Raw genomic sequence first — 22099 nt, 5'->3', positions numbered from 1 at the left:
CTCTAGAGGAAACAGGGGTGGCAATAATTTTGACCCCTATCTATTTAAGATTTCTTTATTATTCTTTCTCTGAGACATTTTTTTTAGCATACAATATAGCTCAGTATTTGTATTATTTATTTTATAGCCTACAGTTTTTTTTGCTCATATATTTAAAGGGTGCCAATAATTATAGACCTGACTATACATTTCCATATCAAGTCATGGGATACTGTAAACCACTTAGAATATTTGTGCTCAGTTGAGTGAAATGGCCAATAGTTACAAAATATAGGAAACCACAATTCTGAACCCTAGCAGTGAAAGTGCAGCCTATGTGAAAGCTAGCTTTCATAGATTCTACAAGGACAGGTAGGCTAACTATGGTTATATTGAAAATAACGAATTGTTAGGTAAATATTCAAATTAATCTAAATACAAAACTGCTGCACTGATTGTGCTCTGTATGTAGGACTCACTGAGGTATAAAGAATCATAAGACTACTGTAATGCTGCATTCATGACACATCGGAAACTCAGAAAATTTGAATAATAAACCTGGAGAACGAGTTGTGTGCATTCACGTGCTATCAACAAGCTGCGTCAACCATAAACGAGAAAAGTAGCCTACAGTTAAACAAATTAAAATGTCGCAGCACGAGGAAACCAGAGTTTCCCCATTTTTAATTACGAGTTGGAGGGCCATTCAATAGATTTTCCCCATTCGGAAGCTCGTATTTCCGACATGTCATGAACGCGGTTTTATCGTAACAACGACTCCTCTCAAGCCTGCCCTTATCAGACCACCGACGTCACCGTCGAGTCAAACACCGGTAGATGCAAATTGCAAACAGACAACCAGAATCTCAAACCCATCGGTCGCAGGTAGAGAGAAAGGAAACCCACTTCAACCTAGACGTGACTCGGACAGCATTTTATTCATTTGCGATATCAAACACGCATAACGTTTATCAGGCCTTTGCTTTATGACTGTAATCTAGCCTATTTAGCTGTTTGACATCGCTCTGTTCCCTGATTCCTATTATGCCTTCCCAGTCTTGGTTTATCGCTGGTACCGCTCTCCTCCTCTCTCTTCGGCAGGCATTCGGGGCGAAGGGACCACATCCATGCACAGAGGTGAGATCCACTGGCAGGACGCCGATGTATGTTGTCGGAGTTATTTTTAGTAGCTGTATTTTCTGTAGGCTAATAATAGTACATGCATGTTAGTGGAAAACACAGGATTGTGTTATTTACCAGTTTATCCATTCAAATAGAGAGTCAGAAGAGGAGTGTGAGTCAGGGTTCTACTGTGTAGAATAACATGAATGCTAAACAGTTATTATTCCACAGACCATTACTAATACGATTATGAAGTGATGACGCTGCACTTCCGGTCAGATCCATATGTTTATCTAAATATAAATCACACACACCGCTTAGAGAGAGGGAGATGCACTCCTTGACAACTAATTACTCATCCTGTTTCTCCAAACACCAGTCAGTCATGCATTCAGGTAGTCCTGTAGGATTTCTGTGGAATTGTTGCTTAGGACACTTGCACTGCTTAGGGCAATGTGTGACTGAGTTAGGTGAAGGGCTTCAGAGGTGTGTGTGTGTGCGCAGTGTTCTGGGTTGTGTTGTCTCAACACTCAGGGGAGACTTTGTCTTATCAGTTTCCTGCATGGAGCTGCCTTTCCTTCCCGCCGTCTCTCTCGCTCTCTCCACTCATCACCTCTGAGCCATAGCACATGGCTGGCTTATGTTACATTCAGAAGGACACAAACTCCAATTTACTGTCCAGTCACAGTGACTCACCAGTGAAGTATGCCTTGCATGGTGACACAAGGAGATTGCTAGCTGAAGTATCAGTTTATTAAAAGTAGTTCAACCAACGCCTCAAGGAGGAACTCGGATGCATGGAAAAGATGGACGTCATCACAAAAATGGATGAACCTACAGATTGGGTAAGCTCACTGGTTATTGTGGTGAAAAAGAACGGCGATCTCAGGATATGTCTAGACCCGAGAGATCTCAACAAAGCTATCAAGCGAGAGCATTTCAAGTTGCCAACCAGAGAAGAGATAATGTCGCAGTTTGCTGGAGCAAAGTGGTTCAGTAAGCTTGATGCCTCATCAGGATTCTGGCAAATGAAGCTAGATGATGCAAGCTCAAGGCTATGCACATTCAACACACCTGAGGGCAGGTACAGATTTCTTCGTCTACCATATGGGATTCTCTCAGCGCCAGAGGTCTACCTCAAGACAATTCACATGATCTTAGAGCACATTCCAGGAGTAGAGACCATGATGGACGACATCATCGTCTGGGGGTCCACAAAAGAAGAACATGACGCGGGAGTGAGACAAGTGCTGGACCTGACACGTAAAGTCAACCTGAAACTAAACAAGGACAAATGCGAGTTTGGTGTGAAAACACTTACCTTCGTGGGAGACGTACTTTCAGAGGATGGAGTCAAACCAGACCCGAGGAAAACATCAGCCATCAACAACATGGAGCGCCTACAGGCCAAAGCAGCAAGCAGAACCACTAATGCCTCATCCAGTACCCAACCAACCCTACTACAAAGTTGGAGTTGACCTTTTTGACTGCAATGGCAAATGTCACATTGTTGTTACCGACTACTACTCAAACTACCCTGAAGTAGCAACACTGCCAACTACCTCCAGCAAAGCTGTAATCACCTACCTGAAATCAGTCTTTGCAAGACATGGGGTTGCGTCTGAACTGTACTCGGACAATGGCCCGCAGTTCTGAATTCCGATCATTCGCTAACGACTGGGGATTCCGACACAACACCTCCGGCCCCAACTACCCAAGGTCCAACGGCTTAGCAGAAAGTTCAGTCAAAATGTTCAAAGATCTGATGAAAAAGGCACATGATGGAAAGGAGGACTTCCTAAAAGTATGATGATCTACCGCAGCGCACCGCTGCAGAATGGACTTTCACCTGCACAAATGTTGATGGGACGTCGCATCAGAACCAACCTACCATCCCAGAGGTGCTCACAACGTCAAACTCACAAAGGAAAAACAGAAAGACAAACAAAAACAGTGACATTATAAAGGTGCAAGACACTTAACTGAACTGAAACCTGGAGATCATACACGACTCCGAGACATCACTACAGGAACCTGGGTGCGTGCAGAGAGAAGTTGCACCGCGATCCTATGAGATCCAAACAGAGCATGGATCACAACTGAGACAAAACAGAGTGCATCTAAGGCTTCAGCCATTCACTCAAGGTACTGAGGATCATCAGGAGGATACTGCTGTAGCGTCAAATGCCTTTACCAATGGACAATTCAGTCAGAACACCCTGACTGACAATGAACACTGTCCAACTGCTTCAGGAAGCACTTCAGCAGAATGACCAAAAATGACTGCCAGAGCCCCTGAAAGGCTTATTGAGAATTGCTTTTAAAAAATCTTTTAAAAAGGGGCACCTGGATTGGATGTTTCTGTTTATGTGAAAAGAAATAGAGCCACAATAGAGTATTTTTGGACAGAAACTGCATTTAGTTGAGAAAGAGAAAAGGGGAAAGAAATGTGTGTTTTGAAAATTGCATGTTTTGCAGGTTGAGTAAACAAATGTTTAATTACAGAGAAAAAGTAGTTTTCTTTTAAAGGAAGGAAGATGTGTTATGTGTTAAAAACATGAAGACTACGTTACCCAGCAGGCTATGTGAGGGGGGAAAAGTTGAAGTATGCTTGCATGGCTACACAAGGAGATTGCTAGCTGAAGTATCAGTTTATTAAAAGTAGTTCAACCTACACCCCGGTTTGTCATTATTTAAAGGAACAAACATAACAACCAGGGCATTGTGGAATCTGTGCTCTGCACTTCCACAAGACTACCATTTCTACCACCAGAAAACAAGTATTCCGGCCTACATTTAGCCTGGGGCAATCTTGTCTAAATATCAGACTGTTACCATGGTTATTCCATGGATTATCAGTCTGACCAAAGTCTTCCTAAAAAAGACACAATAGTCTCTACAAGCCAGAATGTTGAATAAAATTATATTTACACTTACAGTGGGGAAAAAAAGTATTTAGTCAGCCACCAATTGTGCAAGTTCTCTCACTTAAAAAGATGAGAGAGGCCTGTAATTTTCATCATAGGTACACGTCAACTATGACAGACAAATTGAGAAAAAAAAATCCAGAAAATCACATTGTAGGATTTTTAATGAATTTATTTGCAAGTTATGGTGGAAAATAAGTATTTGGTCACCTACAAACAAGCAAGATTTCTGGCTCTCACAGACCTGTAACTTCTTCTTTAAGAGGCTCCTCTGTCCTCCACTCGTTACCTGTATTAATGGCACCTGTTTGAACTTGTTATCAGTATAAAAGACACCTGTCCACAACCTCAAACAGTCACACTCCAAACTCCACTATGGCCAAGACCAAAGAGCTGTCAAAGGACACCAGAAACAAAATTGTAGACCTGCACCAGGCTGGGAAGTCTGAATCTGCAATAGGTAAGCAGCTTGGTTTGAAGAAATCAACTGTGGGAGCAATTATTAGGAAATGGAAGACATACAAGACCACTGATAATCTCCCTCGATCTGGGGCTCCACGCAAGATCTCACCCCGTGGGGTCAAAATGATCACAAGAACGGTGAGCAAAAATCCCAGAACCACACGGGGGACCTAGTGAATGACCTGCAGAGAGCTGGGACCAAAGTAACAAAGCCTACCATCAGTAACACACTACGCCGCCAGGGACTCAAATCCTGCAGTGCCAGACGTGTCCCCCTGCTTAAGCCAGTACATGTCCAGGCCCGTCTGAAGTTTGCTAGAGTGCATTTAGATGATCCAGAAGAGGATTGGGAGAATGTCATATGGTCAGATGAAACCAAAATAGAACTTTTTGGTAAAAACTCAACTCGTCGTGTTTGGAGGACAAAGAATGCTGAGTTGCATCCAAAGAACACCATACCTACTGTGAAGCATGGGGGTGGAAACATCATGCTTTGGGGCTGTTTTTCTGCAAAGGGACCAGGACGACTGATCCGCGTAAAGGAAAGAATGAATGGGGCCATGTATCGTGAGATTTTGAGTGAAAACCTCCTTCCATCAGCAAGGGCATTGAAGATGAAACGTGGCTGGGTCTTTCAGCATGACAATGATCCCAAACACACCGCCCGGGCAACGAAGGAGTGGCTTCGTAAGAAGCATTTCAAGGTCCTGGAGTGGCCTAGCCAGTCTCCAGATCTCAACCCCATAGACAATCTTTGGAGGGAGTTGAAAGTCCGTGTTGCCCAGCGACAGCCCCAAAACATCACTGCTCTAGAGGAGATCTGCATGGAGGAATGGGCCAAAATACCAGCAACAGTGTGTGAAAACCTTGTGAAGGGTTGTTTACCCAACTTTTTGCAGCGCCAGTAGGTTCTGTCACTTTTATTTTCAGTCTCTTCACGCATTGCACGTGATGCACAATATATCAACAATAGCCGAACGTAGTCGACCGACGCATGTTTCCTCGCAATCAGCTGTGGTTCAGTTAGGCTCGGCCATATTGTGCAAGTGTTTGTCACGTGCAAATTGCATCAGTATTGAAAATAAAAACAGACCAACGTACTCAAAGTAGGGCTAATAACGCTTCCCTGTGGATATTTTGTCTCAGATTACCTCCTTCATAAGGACAAAATCAGCAGACAACAGGTAAAATACTTTCAAATGAAGTTTATTCAATAGTCTTGTGATTGGACTGTTCACAAAAAGTAAGCCTACATGATAGAGACGAGAGAGGAGTCTTCCACTCTCAGATTCGTAGAGTCTAGGGGCAATCATCCTCCTGGAGCCACTGAATATGCGTGCATTTGCTCTCGCCTTGCCCTTTAGAACACATCTGATTCTGCTAATCAATGTCCTGATGAGCAGATGCTTAGAATAAGGAGTGTTGGAGCAGGGCTGGAGCAAAAGCCTGCACACCCAGTAGCTCTGCAGAAGAAGGGTTGGCAGTCCCTGGTCTAGTGGAATGTCTTTAGAATGATACCATATAAGAGAAAAACCTGATATATCAGTGCTTGAGGTATAGATCATTATCAGTTCAGATTTGTCCTGGAACAGACTTCTTCTCCTATCAGGTAACACATGACAGGTATGCAAAATATATACTTCTGTTGAGTTAATGTATGGAGGAATAGATAATTAAAGTTTATGGCCTGATTATTGATTGAAATGAATCTCAGTGATACATAGCTATCAGTTATTCCTGAGAGAAAGAGAGGGGGAAGGGGAGAGTTTAAGAAAGGTGGTAATAAATAAGTCAATACATTATTTGAAATCAATATCGTGAAACCTGGTGTGCATGTGGCATTCATTCATTTGCATCAAACCAGTACTGCTGTTGGATACAAATAGCGTCAGTTTTGAGGATGAAACAATGGTGTTACTGTAAAGCATAGGTATGATTCTACAACTTCATATATCTGCCATGTGTCATGTCCATGAGGCCCACAACATGACCCCATCAGCACAGTGACCAGACACGTGTGTGTGTCCTTCTAAAAGGTCAACATTCCTTAGACATGGCAAAAAGCATGTTGTATTTCACTCAATGGTTTGGCAATTATTGGTTTGGCAAAATCAAGGGGCATTTTGGTCAGAATAGTGATTAAATGAGTCATGCTCTCTCTACAATTTCCCTAACCATAATGGTGAACCACATACTCCACAGCATGTTTGTGTGTGTGTGAGATAACACTTCAACAATGTTCTCACAGTGACAATTGCAAACCTTGAACTCAAAAACCTTAAATCCTCAGAACCTTTAGCAAGACTGAACCATCAAATTCCAATGCCTGGACATACAGTTGTCAGTGATTAGGGACAACTTCTACCTTCTCCATTATACTGACCTAGGATCAGTTTTTAGGGACAACTTCTATCTCGTCCACTTACACACTGTGTGCTGTGTCTTAGTTTCCTGTATCCATAGTGATGGAATGGGGGTGAAGAGAGAGAATTCAGGGCCTTTGGTGGTCTTGGTGTTTACTGACCTCTCTCTGTCCCCATGTCTGTCTTTTCTCTGTATATCTCACTGTTTCTCACATACTGTTCAAAGACACACACACTCAACCCCTCTCTCTTTCTCTCCCTCACTGCGTATCCATGCTCTCTTGTGTTGCAGACAGACTACTACTATGAATATACAGAGTGTGACAGTACAGGGTCGCGATGGAGAGTAGCAATCCCTCAGAGCCATGGATCCTGCATTGGACTGCCCGAGCCTGTACGAGGGACAGAGTGCAGTAAGTACTGTGTGTGTGTCAGAGATGTTTCTCACACCCTCTTATCAGCTGGTTGGAATTTCCTCCAGTATTCCACAACGACCTGATTGACTCTTTGGCACTGCTCCAGTCATAGCACAGGGCAGAGCTGGCTTCATGCTTGAACAACAGGCCAATAACCTCAGAGCATCATACACACACACACACACACACACACAGGTCTCACTATGTTTACTTATGAATGTTCACGGGGGTCTTGAGGCTGACTTTGCTTCCCTAAATATCTCTAACTGATGCATGTCTGTGGATAAGGTTTTATTGACATACACTCCCCTACATATTTATTTGGACAGTTAAGCTAAAACTTTTAATTTGGCTCTTTACTCCAGCATTTTGGATTTGAGATCAAATGTTTTATGAGGCGACAGTACAAAATGTCACCTTTTTATTTGTTCAAACATATCTGTTTTAACGTTGAGAAATGATTGCACTTTATGCATCTAGTCCCCCCATTTGAAGGTGTCATAAGTATTTGGACAAATTCCCTTAGTGTATTATTTAGTCAAAAGTTTAGTATTCCTAGCGCGCAATGACTACATCAAGCTTGTGACTGTACAAACTTGTTGGATGAATTTGTAATTTGTTTTGGTTATGTTTAAGACCAAAAAGCTAGTTTTTCTATTCATACATTTTTACGATATAGCAAATGTTGACTTTGTGGCTGTGCTATCTAGTGGAAACCCCTACCAGACCTTGCTGCTGCCCCCCACCCACTCAGCAACGATTATCTGCTCTCCTCCTCCATGTTCTCACTTCTCATCAATATGATGGCTCGTTGCAGTGATGTATGACAGCGTGTTCATAGATGTCCAACAATCTGTTGTTAACGCCACGTATGGTGTTTGAGAGCTCGCGCTTTGTACTTTCAGAGCAATAATTTCTCCATCCGGGCCATCACGTTTTTTGACATGGCTTCTTGTAGTTTGTTTCTAGACATGCCATTAGGGCAACATTGAAGCCGACATCCTCTACCATTGACAATGGCTGCATAGCAACTGCAATAATTTCTGTAATCAGCGTTATGATTTTCTCAGTCCGTCCCTTATCGCACTGCTGCCAGTGTAACCGGTGCTGTACTGCACTGCTGTAGCTCTGCATTGTGTGTGATTGATTGGGAGTATAGACGTGGACTTCGGAGATCAGTTTGTTCTAATGAATCAGAATTCTCTCTGCATCCAAAAGAAAAGACAAAACATTTGTAGATCACAAATATGTTCTGCCCATTGTCGCCTCTTTCTACAACATAGACACACAATACAAAGGACTGGGATCAGTCGAGGAGCTAGCCATCGTTCGCACATACAATACCTTAGCTAGCTAGTAACCCCATGTTGAATTCAAAATGTTAATATCATCCTAAAAAGTACAATTACAATTGCATCTTAACAATACCATCCACTTATGAGTAAACTCTAAATATACAACATTATTCATGAACATAACACTGTGTGTATGACTTTGTTGCTTAAAGGAATCAAACTTTTCTGAAGACGACAGAAAAAGCGTGCCTACCTCTCATAGTGCATAAAAATTATTTGAGCACGAGCACGCAGGGCAAAACGTAAGTACACACTCCCCTATTCCCAGGATGCAGGCATGCATAATAACAAATCAACATGCTATATTAATATATGAACCTGGTGAAATTCACAAAGTACTTTAACAACTGTTACACCAGCAAGGGGTTGGGTCTCATGGTGCTTCCTTTTTCAGTATTGCATCTGTACTGCCACTGTAGCTCAATTCCACCTTGCAAAGCTTGCATTTCATCTCCCCCCTACTAATGTTATAGCATTGTTGCGTTATTTTTATTTTTATTTTTATTTTTTCTCTTTATGATAATGATCGCGACCTGTTAGTGGTAGTTTTGATGAAATTAGGGATTTTAACGATCCCAATTTCGTTTAAACGTCACACCCCTACTTTGTACAACCTCGCCAACGCACGCACCCCCATCCCCACCCACACAGCCCTTTTCACCAGGATGTGGGATTAGTAGGTTTGTTTCCGTGGTTACAGGGGAGCCAGCCGAGGGCTGTTGTACATCTCTGAGCTGTATCCAGCCCAATTATGGACCTTGTTACTCCCCCTACCTTTGTTGTAAACAGAAGGTCTACCATTTTTTTTTTGCCAATACAATGTTATTGACATGATGCCTATGATCTCCTGTTTTGCACCATCCCTGACCTCTAACAAGCTCTGATACGTCCCCTCTCTCTCTCTGACACACTTCCAAACGGTGGTATACAGTGGCGATTTTAGCATGTAAATCTTGGTGGGGCAAACATCCATTTTTTTTTTATGCATGCCAGCAAAGCCACTACACAACACTAAACAATACATTAATTGCGCTATAACGGTGACAAATGGTGCCCACAAACTGTTAGGGCCTACATAAAGCTGTCCCAACAGCACAGCTTTCTTTTCAGCACCTTGGAATGAGTCCTTACCACAGCTACACCTGGCTATCAGTGGAGCCTTGTCTGGCAGCGAAACAGTTCATTCTGCCTCATTTACTGCCTTTAAAAAAAAACATAGCTGATGGCTGACTTGCTTAAACAAATGTGGTTCTACTGACAAATGAGATGTACAAACTATGGCATAAGGGGACGACGAGCGGATAAGAGGCAATCCGTAATTTTGATTAAGACATTAATGAGCGAGCTAGGACGGACGTAGTCAATATAGCTATTTGTTCAGCAGTTTTGAAATGTACAGCGACAGAATTCATTCTTACAGTATTCACGCTGTACACCAAGTCAGAACCGTAGGACAGATAAAGGGGGCATATAAAATCTTACAATATTCGATGATTACATTTCTCTAAAACAGGCTATAGGCTGTTCTGAGCACCACCAAGTCAGAACAGTAGGCTAAGTTGTGAGGGGGAAAGGGAACAAATTATTAGGGTCAGCCACATGGGCTACTAACAGCTTCCTACACAACATACACTTAGTATTACATTCTTAGCTACAGTATACATATCTCCCTGGCATATTACATCATTTACGCAGCAGCATACAATACATTTCTGGACCTTGTTGTGCTGTCCTCACTTGAACAGGAAGGTGGTGCGGCGGTCCTTGTGGGCAAATTTTGTCATCAAACATTGTCAGAGAATGCCAGACTTTGACGTCAAAATTTGCCCACAAGGACTGCCGCGCCACCTTCCTGTTCAAGTTTTCAAGACAACTGGGAACCCCAACAACAAAAAAAGAGGCCTGAGTTCCCAGTTGTCTTGAACTCACTGAAGTCTGATATTTCCCAGTTCAGAGTTTCCAGTTGTTTTGAACGCGGCAGAAGTCATGCTGGATTGACAGCATGGGCAATGTATTTGGCCATTTCTGGCCGATGGTGTTGAATGTTTATCCTTTTTAAGCTTGGAAAATAGAACCTTGAACCCAGACTTGGACCACACACCCACTCCGCTGAATAGCAGGCTAGTGATTGCTTTGCAATGGTTGCAGTTAGCCACTGATTCCTTCCAAACCACTCATGGTTGAATTTGTGATTTCCAACTTACTGTGTAATGTTTATGTCCAATGGCCGATGAGCACCGCTACGTTTTAACTATAATTTCTCTTCATATGACAAGGATTGAAAAGGATTTGCCAGTAGATTGTTGACGTGATTAATGATGATGACTGCTTGTCTAGCTTACTAGCTAAGATTTTGAAAGTATGATGTTGACATGATCAGTCCAATCAAAGCTACAGTAGATATAACGTCATTTTACGTCATTTTATCTGTGACAAATGACCTTGAGCATTCTTGGATGGGCACTTCTAATGTAACTCTATGACAGCACCCAAGGGGCTTGAATTTTCTTGCTCTCCCCATGAGTGACAGAACACTGAGCCAATCACGGCGCAACTAGAGAAAATGACCAACCCCTACGCTCTGTATTTTTCGCTGGCTGCCCCACCACCACAGAAAGCACAGAGCTAGCCTTACTCAAGAAAGCAAAAAAGAGACCATGTTTGTATGCAGCTTTATTAACTTAATTATTATTAGTTTTTTACATTGTTTGCAAACTTTAATGTGACACGTATTAATGCCAAAATAAAATATACAGTACCAGTCAAAAGTTTGGACACACCTACTCATTCAAGAGTTTTTCTTAATTTTTTACTATTTTCTACATTGTAGAATAATAGTGAAGACATCAAAACTATGAAATAACACATATGGAATCATGTAGTAACCAAAAAAGTGTTAAACAAATCAAAATATATTCAAATAGCCACCCTTTGCCTTGATGACAGCTTTGCACACTCTTGGCATTCTCTCAACCAGCTTCACCTGGAATGCTTTTCCAACAGTCTTGAAGGATTTCCCAGATATACTGAGCACTTGTTGCCGCTTTTCCTTCACTCTGCCATTCAACTCATCCCAAACCATCTCAATTGGGTTGAGGTCGGGGGATTGTGGAGGCCAGACCATCTGATGCAGCACTCCATCACTCTCCTTCTTGGTCAAATAGCCCTTACACAGCCTGGATGTATGTTGGGTCATTGTCGTGTTGAAAAACAAATGATAGTCCCACTAAGCCCAAACCAGATGGGATGGCGTATCACTGCAGAATACTGTGGTAGCCAATGCTGGATAAGTGTGCCTTGAATTCTAAATAAATCACAGACAGTGTCACCAGCAAAGCACCCCCACACCATAACACCTCCTCCTCCATGCTTTATGGTGGGAAATACAGTGAGGGGAAAAAGTATTTGATCCCCTGCTGATTTTGTACGTTTGCCCACTGACAAAGACATGATCAGTCTATAATTTTAATGGTAGGTTTATTTGAACAGTGAGAGACAGAATAACAACAAAAAAATCCAGAAAAACGCATGTCAAAAATGTTATGAATTGATTTGCATTTTAATGAGGGAAATAAGTATTTGACCCCTCTGCAAAACATGACTTGGTACTTGGTGGCAAAACCCTTGTTGGCAATCACAGAGGTCAGATGTTTCTTGTAGTTGGCCACCAGGTTTGCACACATCTCAGGAGGGATTTTGTCCCACTCCTCTTTGCAGATCTTCTCCAAGTCATTAAGGTTTCGAGCCTGACGTTTGGCAACTCAAACCTTCAGCTCCCTCCACAGATTTTCTATGGGATTAAGGTCTGAAGACTGGCTAGGCCACTCCAGGACCTTAATGTGCTTCTTCTTGAGCCACTCCTTTGTTGCTTTGGCCGTGTGTTTTGGGTCATTGTCATGCTGGAATACCCATCCACGACCCATTTTCAATGCCCTGGCTGAGGGAAGGAGGTTCTCACCCAAGATTTGACGGTACATGGCCCCGTCCATCGTCCCTTTGATGCGACGAAGTTGTCCTGTCCCCTTAGCAAAAAAACACCCCCAAAGCATAATGTTTCCACCTCCGTGTTTGACGGTGGGGATGTGTTCTTGGGGTCATAGGCAGCATTCCTCCTCCTCCAAACACGGCGAGTTGAGTTGATGCCAAAGAGCTCAATTTTGGTCTCATCTGACCACAACACTTTCACCCAGTTCTCCTCTGAATCATTCAGATGTTCATTGGCAAACTTCAGACGGCCCTGTATATGTGCTTTCTTGAGCAGGGGGACCTTGCGGGCGCTGCAGGATTTCAGTCCTTCACGGCGTAGTGTGTTACCAATTGTTTTCTTGGTGACTATGGTCCCAGCTGCCTTGAGATCATTGACAAGATCCTCCCGTGTAGTTCTGGGCTGATTCCTCACCTTTCTCATGATCATTGCAACTCCACAAGGTGAGATCTTGCATGGAGCCCCAGGCCGAGGGAGATTGACAGTTATTTTGTGTTTCGTCCATTTGCGAATACTTGCACCAACTGTTGTCACCTTCTCACCAAGCTGCTTGGCGATGGTCTTGTAGCCCATTCCAGCCTTGTGTAGGTCTACAATCTTGTCCCTGACATCCTTGGAGTGCTATTTGGTCTTGGCCATGGAGGAGAGTTTGGAATCTGATTGATTGCTTCTGTGGACAGGTGCCTTTTATACAGGTAACAAACTGAGATTAGGAGCACTCCCTTTAAGAGTGTGCTCCTAATCTCAGTTTGTTACCTGTATAAAAGACACCTGGGAGCCAGAAACCTTTCTGATTGAGAGGGGGGTCAAATACTTATTTCCCTCATTAAAATGCAAATCAATTTATAACATTTTGACATGCATTTTTCTGGATTTATTTGTTGTTATTCTGTCTCTCACTGTTCAAATAAACCTACCATTAAAATTATAGACTGATCATTTCTTTGTCAGTGGGCAAACTTACAAAATCAGCAGGGGATCAAATACTTTTTTCCCTCACTGTGTGTATATATATATACATACACACACACACGTGTGTGTGTGTGTGTGTGTGTGTGTGTGTGTGTGTGTGTGTGTGTGTGTGTGTGTGTGTGTGTGTGTGTGTGTGTGTGTGTGTGTGTGTGTGTGTGTGTGTGTGTGTGTGTGTGTGTGTGTGTGTGTGTGTGTGTGTGTGTGTGTGTGTGTGTGTGTGTGTGTGTGTGTGTGTGTGTGTGTGTGTGTGTGTGTGTGTGTGTTTCCATGAAATGTCCACTGGTTCACTCCCCCTTATGGAAGTAAGAGAAATGGACAGGTGTAAGAACTATAGTCGGAACTCCCTCTAGCCTTATGGAGGTGCCCACTTAGTTGTGCACCCAGTAATGTTTCCTTTGCTCTTTCTCCCCTTCTCTTTCCCCTCTCTTTCCCCCAGCATTTTCCTGTGAGGCGGGGGAGTTTCTGGAGATGTCTGCTCAGGAGTGTACTCAGTGTGCAGCAGGTACCTACTCTCTGGGTAGCGGCATTCGCTTTGATGACTGGGAAACCATCCCCACCGGGTTCAGCTCCCTAGCAACTTACCTCGACAATGGTCCCCATGGAGACGACAGCACTGCCTGCAACAGGTGTGGGAAGAGGAGGGGTTTAGCTTGTTATGATTTTTAAATCATAGTGTCGTTGCAGTTCTCACATACATCTCATCAATCTCTGCTGTGTGTGTGTCCAGTTCGTCGTGGTTCCCCCAGGGTAGTTACCTGGAGTCTAACAGAGATGAGTGTACTGTCTCTCTGATCTATGCTGTCCATCTGAAGAAACCGGGATCAGTCTCCTTTGACTACCAGTACCCAGACGGTAACCTCTTCTTCGTGTTCTTTGTGAGTCTTCTACTTCATTCTCTCATTTCTATGATATCTTCTAGTTAGTGAGAGTAAATTCTTCTCTGCAGTACCTTCTTGACCAAGTAGCGCTATAAATATGCTGAAGTGATATTAACTATTTTATATATTGATTGATTGTTTGATGTTCTGATTGGTTGGCAGGTCCAGAATGACCAGTGTCAGGAGATGGACCAGACTGCTGATAAGAAGTGGCTCAAGCTCACCAGTCACGGGGAGTGGGCCAAACACACTGTAAGAGCTGTGTTTGTTTGTAATTAAGTTCTAAGTCATGGTCCTCAAGACCCAAATTGAGTGCAAGCTTTTGTTTTAGCCCAGCATTAGCGCATCTGATTTCACTAGTCAACTAATCACCAAGCCCTTGATTCATTGAATCATGTGTGTCTAAGGTCTAAAGGGTTAGACAGCCTCTGAGGCTACAGCACCCTCTAGTGTCAAGTATTGGGATGCTTTCAGCTCGTATCTGTGTAGATGGGCATTCTAAACCCAGGTCTCTACTGTGTGTGTTCAAGGTGAATCTGAATTCTGGCACTAACATCTTGTACTGGAGGACAGCAGGGGTCCTGATGGGAGCTAAAGTAGTCAAACCTGTTCTGCTGAAGAACGTCCACATAGAGGGTAGGACCACCGTGTGTTTGTCATTATTGTAGTTGTTCATGTCAGTTCCCCTCTGTCCTTAAGTGTTATTTTCTCTCTTTAGGAGTGGCGTATGCATCTGAGTGTTTCCCGTGTAAACCAGGGACGTTCAGTCAAACCCCAGGCTCTTCCTCATGTCAGCCCTGTCCCAGAGACACCCACTCTGGCCACGGAGCCAGCTCCTGTACCCCCTGCAACACCACCACACTCTATGCACGTAGGCTCACACAAATATAAGCATGCTGACAAGTCTAGGTGCAGACACCTATACACAACTTCTGTTTTTAGAGTTAAAACATGAGTTTGAACAGCTTATTGGTTATATTACGGTTCTTTATCTTTTAAACATCTCTCCCTCTTTCACTGTACCCCCCTCTCTTCCAGCGGAGGGGTCAGCTGAGTGCAAAGCGAGACCACCATGCTCCAAGAAGGATTACTTTCAGATCCACACCCCATGTGACCTTGAGGGCAAGGTGAGAAAACCAACTCACCCTCCCAATACCACATCCATTATCGCCCGATTGCTTACACCTATTTCATCCTTTTTGATCTACACAAGTGCCCATGGAGGGGTTAGCCATTCTAGCTCCGGTATCCCTACAATTCACTGTCTGTCCTCCATGTTGGCTCTCTGTATGGTTACAGTTTCGTCATCCTCCATGTTGTCTCTGTGTGTGTGGTTTCAGACGCAGGTGACCTACAGGTGGGTGGAGCCTCAGATCTGTCTGGTGGGCGTGCCCGGGGCTGAAACACTGCCCCCCTCTGGTGACCGTGAGGCCTGCCCCCCCTGCAACCCCGGTTTCTATAACAATGACACAGCTACGTGCTCTCCCTGCCCCCCCGGGACATTCTCTGATGGGGTCAAAGGTGACGACAAAATACCCCTTTCTCCCATGTCCTCTTCTATCTCTCTTGTCCTCCTCTTTCTGTATTGCCTAATGGGATCTGGTTTTTATTTACGTTTGCTTTCCTACGTTATGATCTCTATTTCTCTCCCTCTTCTTTTACGATTCTCTACCTCTCTCCCAGCATGTGAGTCGTGTCCTGCTGGTACTGAGCCTGCTGTAGGTTATCAGTACAAGTGGTGGAACGTCCTTCCAGCAAGCATGAAGACATCCTGCTTCAATGTGGGAAACTCCAAGTGTGACGGCATGAACGGTGGGTGCAGCTGCTCTCTCTGAGGCCTAGAGGGTGTTGTTGCGCTTTGCTGTTTTTGACATGTTCCCCTTAGGCTATGGGGTGGCCAACCCTCCTTCTGGAAAACTGCTAGGTAGGCTGGCTATTACAGCAGGATGAGAATAAAGAGAGGGTAGCTCTCCAGGAGGAGGGTTGTGTACCCCTGCCTTAGGCACTTCCGCATAATGCATAGAGGGGCCACAGGCCACATTTGAGTTAAATAGTCAGGGAAGACCCTGGTATGTGTGCGTGTCGTGTGTGTGTGTGTTCTGACGTGTCTCTCCGTCAGGTTGGGAGGTGGCGGGGGATCATATCCGCAGTGGAGCAGGGGGCTCTGATAACGACTACCTCATCCTCAACCTCCATGTACCTGGTTTCAAGTGAGTCCAATCATCTCAATCTGTCTCTGTCTTATTGTCACGATACCAACATTTTACTAATGATACCAGGCCAAGTATCACGATACCAAGTAATATCACGATACCACAGGAAAAATAATTCTGAATGGCTTAGCGTCTTGTTCGCCTCGTTCCCCGGACGCTTGTTCCTGTTTTCTAAACGTTCTGTGCATGTACTACTCAAAAACCTGTCACTAATATTCACACTTTTACGCAATGTAACACATTGAATTTAACTTCACACTGTTCACTGTATAATAGAATACTGCATAGAATGGCTGATTTGCAAAGGCTTACCTGTGATTTGGCTGGAAGAATGGGAGGAAATAATATAAATGCATAATGATCTGCATGTCATTGTGGAAGTAAGGGGAAAACACTGCATGAAACCATCTTACTCTTCAGTTAACACAAACCAATAATTTATCAAACCAATAATTAACGCCCTGGGATTAGTTTAAAATGGACCGCGACAAGGTTTGTGAAATTATATAAAATGTGATCGAAAGGTAGCTCCGGTAATATGGATCATATTTTTTTAATGGTTTGGCCTAGAGACGAGCTGTTTTCTTTTCTGTAAAGCTGCAAGCATGCTGCGTGACAGCGAACTCCAAAGTCTACTGAGACTGGCCTGTGCTCTTGGTTATAACTTTGCTCGCTCTGTGCACTGCTCCAATGTATCAAATGTACAAATTTAACAACAGTTGACTCATCAGGGACTGCATCCCCACTCGCCATCATGGCTAAATTATATTTTTAAAACTGCTGGAGCAATAGAAGAGTGGACGCAGAGAACCTGAATGCGATGGCTGGTAGGGGATGTGGCTGGCTGATTACAGCTGCCACATGTAATATGCGTGTGAAAGTGAAGTGGACGTTACTGGACCGGCGCTGTTGCTTAAAATGTTTTACTGAATTAATTTTTACTGGCTTTATAAAAATTTTATAACAGGCGCCAGCAAGTTCTTTAAATTGGTAGGTCCGAATAATTTGGTAGTATCATATGAAACGGTACTACTGTATCCTAAAATGTTGTTATCATAAGTATGATGACGTTTTGGTATCGTGATATTACCGTGGCACCGGTATACTGTGCAACACTACTCTGTCCCTCGCTCTCTCTCTTCCCCTCTCCTTCTATCTCTCTCTTAATGTGTGTGTGTGTGTGTCCGTGTCCTCAGGCCTCCTACATCAGGGACAGAGTTTGGACGTATCAGCTTTGAGTTTGAGATGGTGTGTTCAGCTGACTGTGAGCTGTACTTTATGATGGTGAGAACAACACAGGATAAAGAAAAATCCACACTCAATGCAAAAAGTATACGAGAGCATCTAGAAAAGTGTGTGGGTATTTCTATTCCTTTAATGAATTTTGTAATTGGCATCTGGGAAATAGTTGGAGATGTGCACACTACTTTTGAACTGTGTAAAGGAAATTACATCACTCTGTGTAGGATGTAAACAGGAAGAGTACGAGGGTGGTGGCGTCATGGGAGGGCAGTAAGGTCAGACAGTCCTACACACACATCATGACCAAGAACGCATCTATGTCATACACCTGGGCCTTCCAGAGGACCAACCAGGCCTCTGACGTAAGTACACACACGCGCAGGCTCGCACACACACACTGTATACAAAATTGGATACTGCACTAATGTATACAGACACAATCATATACTAGTAGTGCATTTTCTCACTCTTCCTACTTTCATCTTTCTTTTTCTTTCTCTCTCTTTCTCTCTCTCTCTCTTTCTCTCTCTCTCTCTCTCTCTCTCTCTCTCTCTCTCTCTCTCTCTCTCTCTCTCTCTCTCTCTCTCTCTCTCTCCAAATCCCCCCCCCCCCCTCCCCCAGGTGCGTCAGAATGTGAACAACGTGGCACGTATCTACTCCATCTCAGTGAGTAATGCTGTAGACGGTGTGTCGTCAAAGTGTCGGGCCTGTGCCCTCCTCTCCCAGCCCTCCGGCTCGCTGTGTGTGCCCTGCCCTCCAGGACACTACATACACACACACACCAGCCAGTGCACCGAGTGCCCCCCCAACACACACCTTACCTCACACAGCACCCTGGGGCCAGAGGCCTGCAAACCCTGTGGACCTTCCAGCAAGAGTAACAAGGTGTGTGTGTGTGTGTTATGAGTGTTTTGTTGATATCTGTGTCACAGCAAGCGTGTGTTTGTGTGTGTCAAGGTTGGTCAATAAAAGTGTGTGTCCATTGTTGATTCCCCCAGGGCACAACTGAATGTTTGTGTTTTTACAGGAGCACAGCATGTGCTACAGTGACTGTGTGTTCTCCTACTCTGAGAACAACGTGTCTCTGAGTTTTGACTACAGTTCTCTGGGCTCTGTTGGAACGTTAATGAACGGACCCAGTTTTACCTCCAAAGGAACCAAATACTACCACATCTTCAACATCAGCCTCTGTGGAGGAGAGGTACACGCACACACACGCACACACACACTGATTAACAATATTTGCAACCTACAATTACATTGTGATCCTGAATTGAGCTTCAAATTCTCAGGGTAGAAGGGCTGTGTGTACAGACAACGTGACTGACCTATCCAGCGCCGATTCTCAGAAAGACACAGGGGAACCAGCCAATGCGGTGGAGACTTTAGTCTGTCAATCAACCATTATCCCCTCCAGTGGGCAGGGCTTCCACACAGCACTATCCTCTCAGTCCATCAGCCTAGCAGACACCTTCCTGGGTGAGTACACACACACACACATTTTCCTTGTAACCTGATGCCGATCGTTGGCGCTGGTGTATAGTAGGCATTAATTTATTGATGGATGTGTGTAGGAGCGACAGTGGCCTTGACTCTGGATGGAGTCAAGGCAAGACCAGACCTGTTCCCACAGACCACCAACAAAGTCCCTGACGTCAACTTCTTCTACCGGTAGCTTTAAGTTTTCTACATCCTAAAACACAAATTCTAAATCATAACTACTTCTGTGAATAGTGTTTTTGGGGCTCAACTAAAGGTTTGGGGTAGTTTTTAGTTGCTCTTAATCAGTAGTACCCTGTTGTTTTTTCACCAAATGTTGTGTTTCTATTGGATAGTTCTCTGGAGGTGACCTCGTCATGTGATAAAGGTCGTAATGTGGTGGTGACGCTTCGCTGTAACCCGGATAGAAGCACACAAGGAGAACTCACAGTACCCAGGTACTGTCTATCTGCCTCCTTTCCTCTCTTCTTGCCCCTCTCTCTCTTTCTGTCTCTTTTCCTCTTTCTGTCTTGCTCAGAAACTGCAGCCTCAAAGGAGATTACTAGTAAAGGGAGAGACTTCAAAAAAAGTCCAAGCTCGAAATGAACTGCAAGCTGAATTCACAGAAACTCTGCATCCTCTTGTGACTGTTAAATTAGTAAGAAGCTGTTTGCTTTTACTCCAAGGCAGCTAGTTATCTAACTCTGTGTGATGGAGCTTCATGCTGCATGCTGGGGGAATACGGGAAGCTGAGAACACACATGGATTTATCACTCAGATTTGATCAGATTACATCTAATTGAAACTGTCCTTATAACGTAAAGGTTAGATTAGTACATTGTAGTAACAGTGACAGTATGTTTCTCTGTTGTAGTCAGTGTCCGGCGGGGACGTGTGATGGCTGTACCTTCCACTTCCTGTGGGAGAGCTTGGGGGCGTGTCCTCAGTGCACATCCACAGACTACCACCAGATAGAGGGAGCCTGCAAGGGAGGACTACAGGTGTGTGTGTGTGTTACTAATCGATACCCTGCAGGGAGCTGCTATCTGCTCTCACTCTGAATCCTTTAGAAAAATGTTCTCTTTCATAGCATTACACACTCACACATGTTCACTGTGTCCCTCTCCCCAGGACACTCTGTATGTGTGGACTGAGCCAAAGCGGTGTGTAGGAGGGGTGTCCCTCCCAGCGATGAAGATCTGGCCATGTGAGAGCATGGACTTCTTGGTAAAGATGGGGGCGACTATAGGAGCCTTCACCGCCGCACTCCTCTTCTCCATCACCTGCTATTTCTGGAAGAAGAACAAGAGGTAGGAATTCATTCATTCTTACATACATATGTTTGGAAGAAGTACTAGAGTAGTACTGAAGATTGGTGATTTTTCTAAGTCCCGCCTACCCCTGACTCTGGTAGGCTGGAGTTTAAGTACTCGAAGCTGGTGATGTCGTCCAATAAGGAGTGTGAACTGCCGGGGGCGGACAGCTGTGCCGTGATGGAGGGAGAGGAGAACGAGGGAGAGATGGAGGACGAGGTGGTCTACTCCAAAAAAACATCCCTGATACGCAAACTCAAAGCCATCGCATCTAGGGTAAGAGTCAGATCCACTATGCAGCTATGCAGAAATCAAACTACATTACCTACATGTGTGGGTGTGTGTGCACGCATGGTGTGTGTGTGTGTGTGTGTGTGTGTGCAGAATCTGTTTCTCCCATGGACTAATGTGTGTCTGTGTATTTCATCCACAGGGAAACAGAAGAAGCTATGAAAATGTCCAGTTGAACTCCTCACAGTCAAACGGGTTGGTGTGGGGGTGAAGAAAGATGAAAGAGAACAAGGAGAGAGACCAACCCCCAGAGAGACTTCTTCAACATATCTCCCATGTTGAGGGTTTGAACCCTTAATACACACACACACACACACCCAGAACATACATAGACACATGCAGAGTACACACACCCAGAATGCATGCTCACCGACACAAACACATGTGAAAGGACATTATACCCATCTGGCCTTATCCCTGGAAGGGTGTGTATGGGTGGATTGCTGGCATATGGGCGGTGTGATTTTTAAAGGGTGTGTATGGTGGGGTATATGTGTGGTGTGTCGGGTCTGCTTAGGTAAAAAAAGAGGACCTTTTATGTGGGATGTTTTTTGTGCTGTTTTTTTCCGTCACTCTGTTGTCAGGTAGCTTTGGGGGCCATGTTGTTTTCCCTCAGGTGATTTGTCCTCTGAGACCAACCTCACATCAACCCTTAGGCTCTTTCTCAATAATCTGGATAAGAGGAAAGACATGGTGTTCCAAAGTGCCCTCTGAAAGGCTGGGTGGGATTTATGCATGTTGGCACGTGTCCAATCCTTTGAGATCTACAGAAGTGCACACATAGCCCTAAATACCCAACACACACACACACACACACACACACACACACACACACCCTAGTACAGTCTCATCTTAGTCTGACCTGCACCACCCGTTACCCATTTGTTCTGTCTGTAGGCTTTGGGTTACCATGGTGATGGTGGAGTGTCCTTCAGCCTCTCTTAGTCCAATCAGGAGTGGTGATGTTACATTATCCATGTAATGATACAATATGATGCTGACTGCCTTTCTGTTATTTAAAGTGAAATAAACTATATTGTATTTGTGTACACTTTCAATCTGTCCCTTGCTTCCGATGAAAATCCTACACACAAGAAGCCAG

At 44.1% G+C, this 22099-nt stretch overlaps 1 protein-coding gene across 1 annotated transcript; it reads left to right on the top strand.

Moving 5' to 3' along the window:
* Positions 1–775: 775 nt before the first annotated feature.
* Positions 776–22055, top strand: LOC121576582 (endosome/lysosome-associated apoptosis and autophagy regulator family member 2). The gene is made up of 23 exons (XM_041889825.2): positions 776–864; positions 1036–1116; positions 7146–7266; positions 14018–14207; positions 14309–14456; positions 14622–14711; positions 14990–15095; positions 15178–15330; positions 15498–15586; positions 15800–15980; positions 16143–16271; positions 16579–16669; positions 17869–17956; positions 18139–18276; positions 18536–18799; positions 18942–19115; positions 19207–19393; positions 19489–19585; positions 19750–19851; positions 20268–20394; positions 20525–20703; positions 20808–20982; positions 21140–22055. The coding sequence occupies exons 1-23, from the start codon at positions 817–819 to the stop codon at positions 21206–21208; spliced, it is 3027 nt and encodes a 1008-aa protein (XP_041745759.1). The 5' UTR covers positions 776–816; the 3' UTR covers positions 21209–22055.
* The last annotated feature ends 44 nt before the right edge of the window (positions 22056–22099 follow it).

This window comes from Coregonus clupeaformis, chromosome 11 (genome assembly GCF_020615455.1).
Source record: "Coregonus clupeaformis isolate EN_2021a chromosome 11, ASM2061545v1, whole genome shotgun sequence".
Classification (NCBI taxonomy): domain Eukaryota; kingdom Metazoa; phylum Chordata; class Actinopteri; order Salmoniformes; family Salmonidae; genus Coregonus; species Coregonus clupeaformis.
This window is presented reverse-complemented; position numbering and strand designations above follow the sequence as displayed.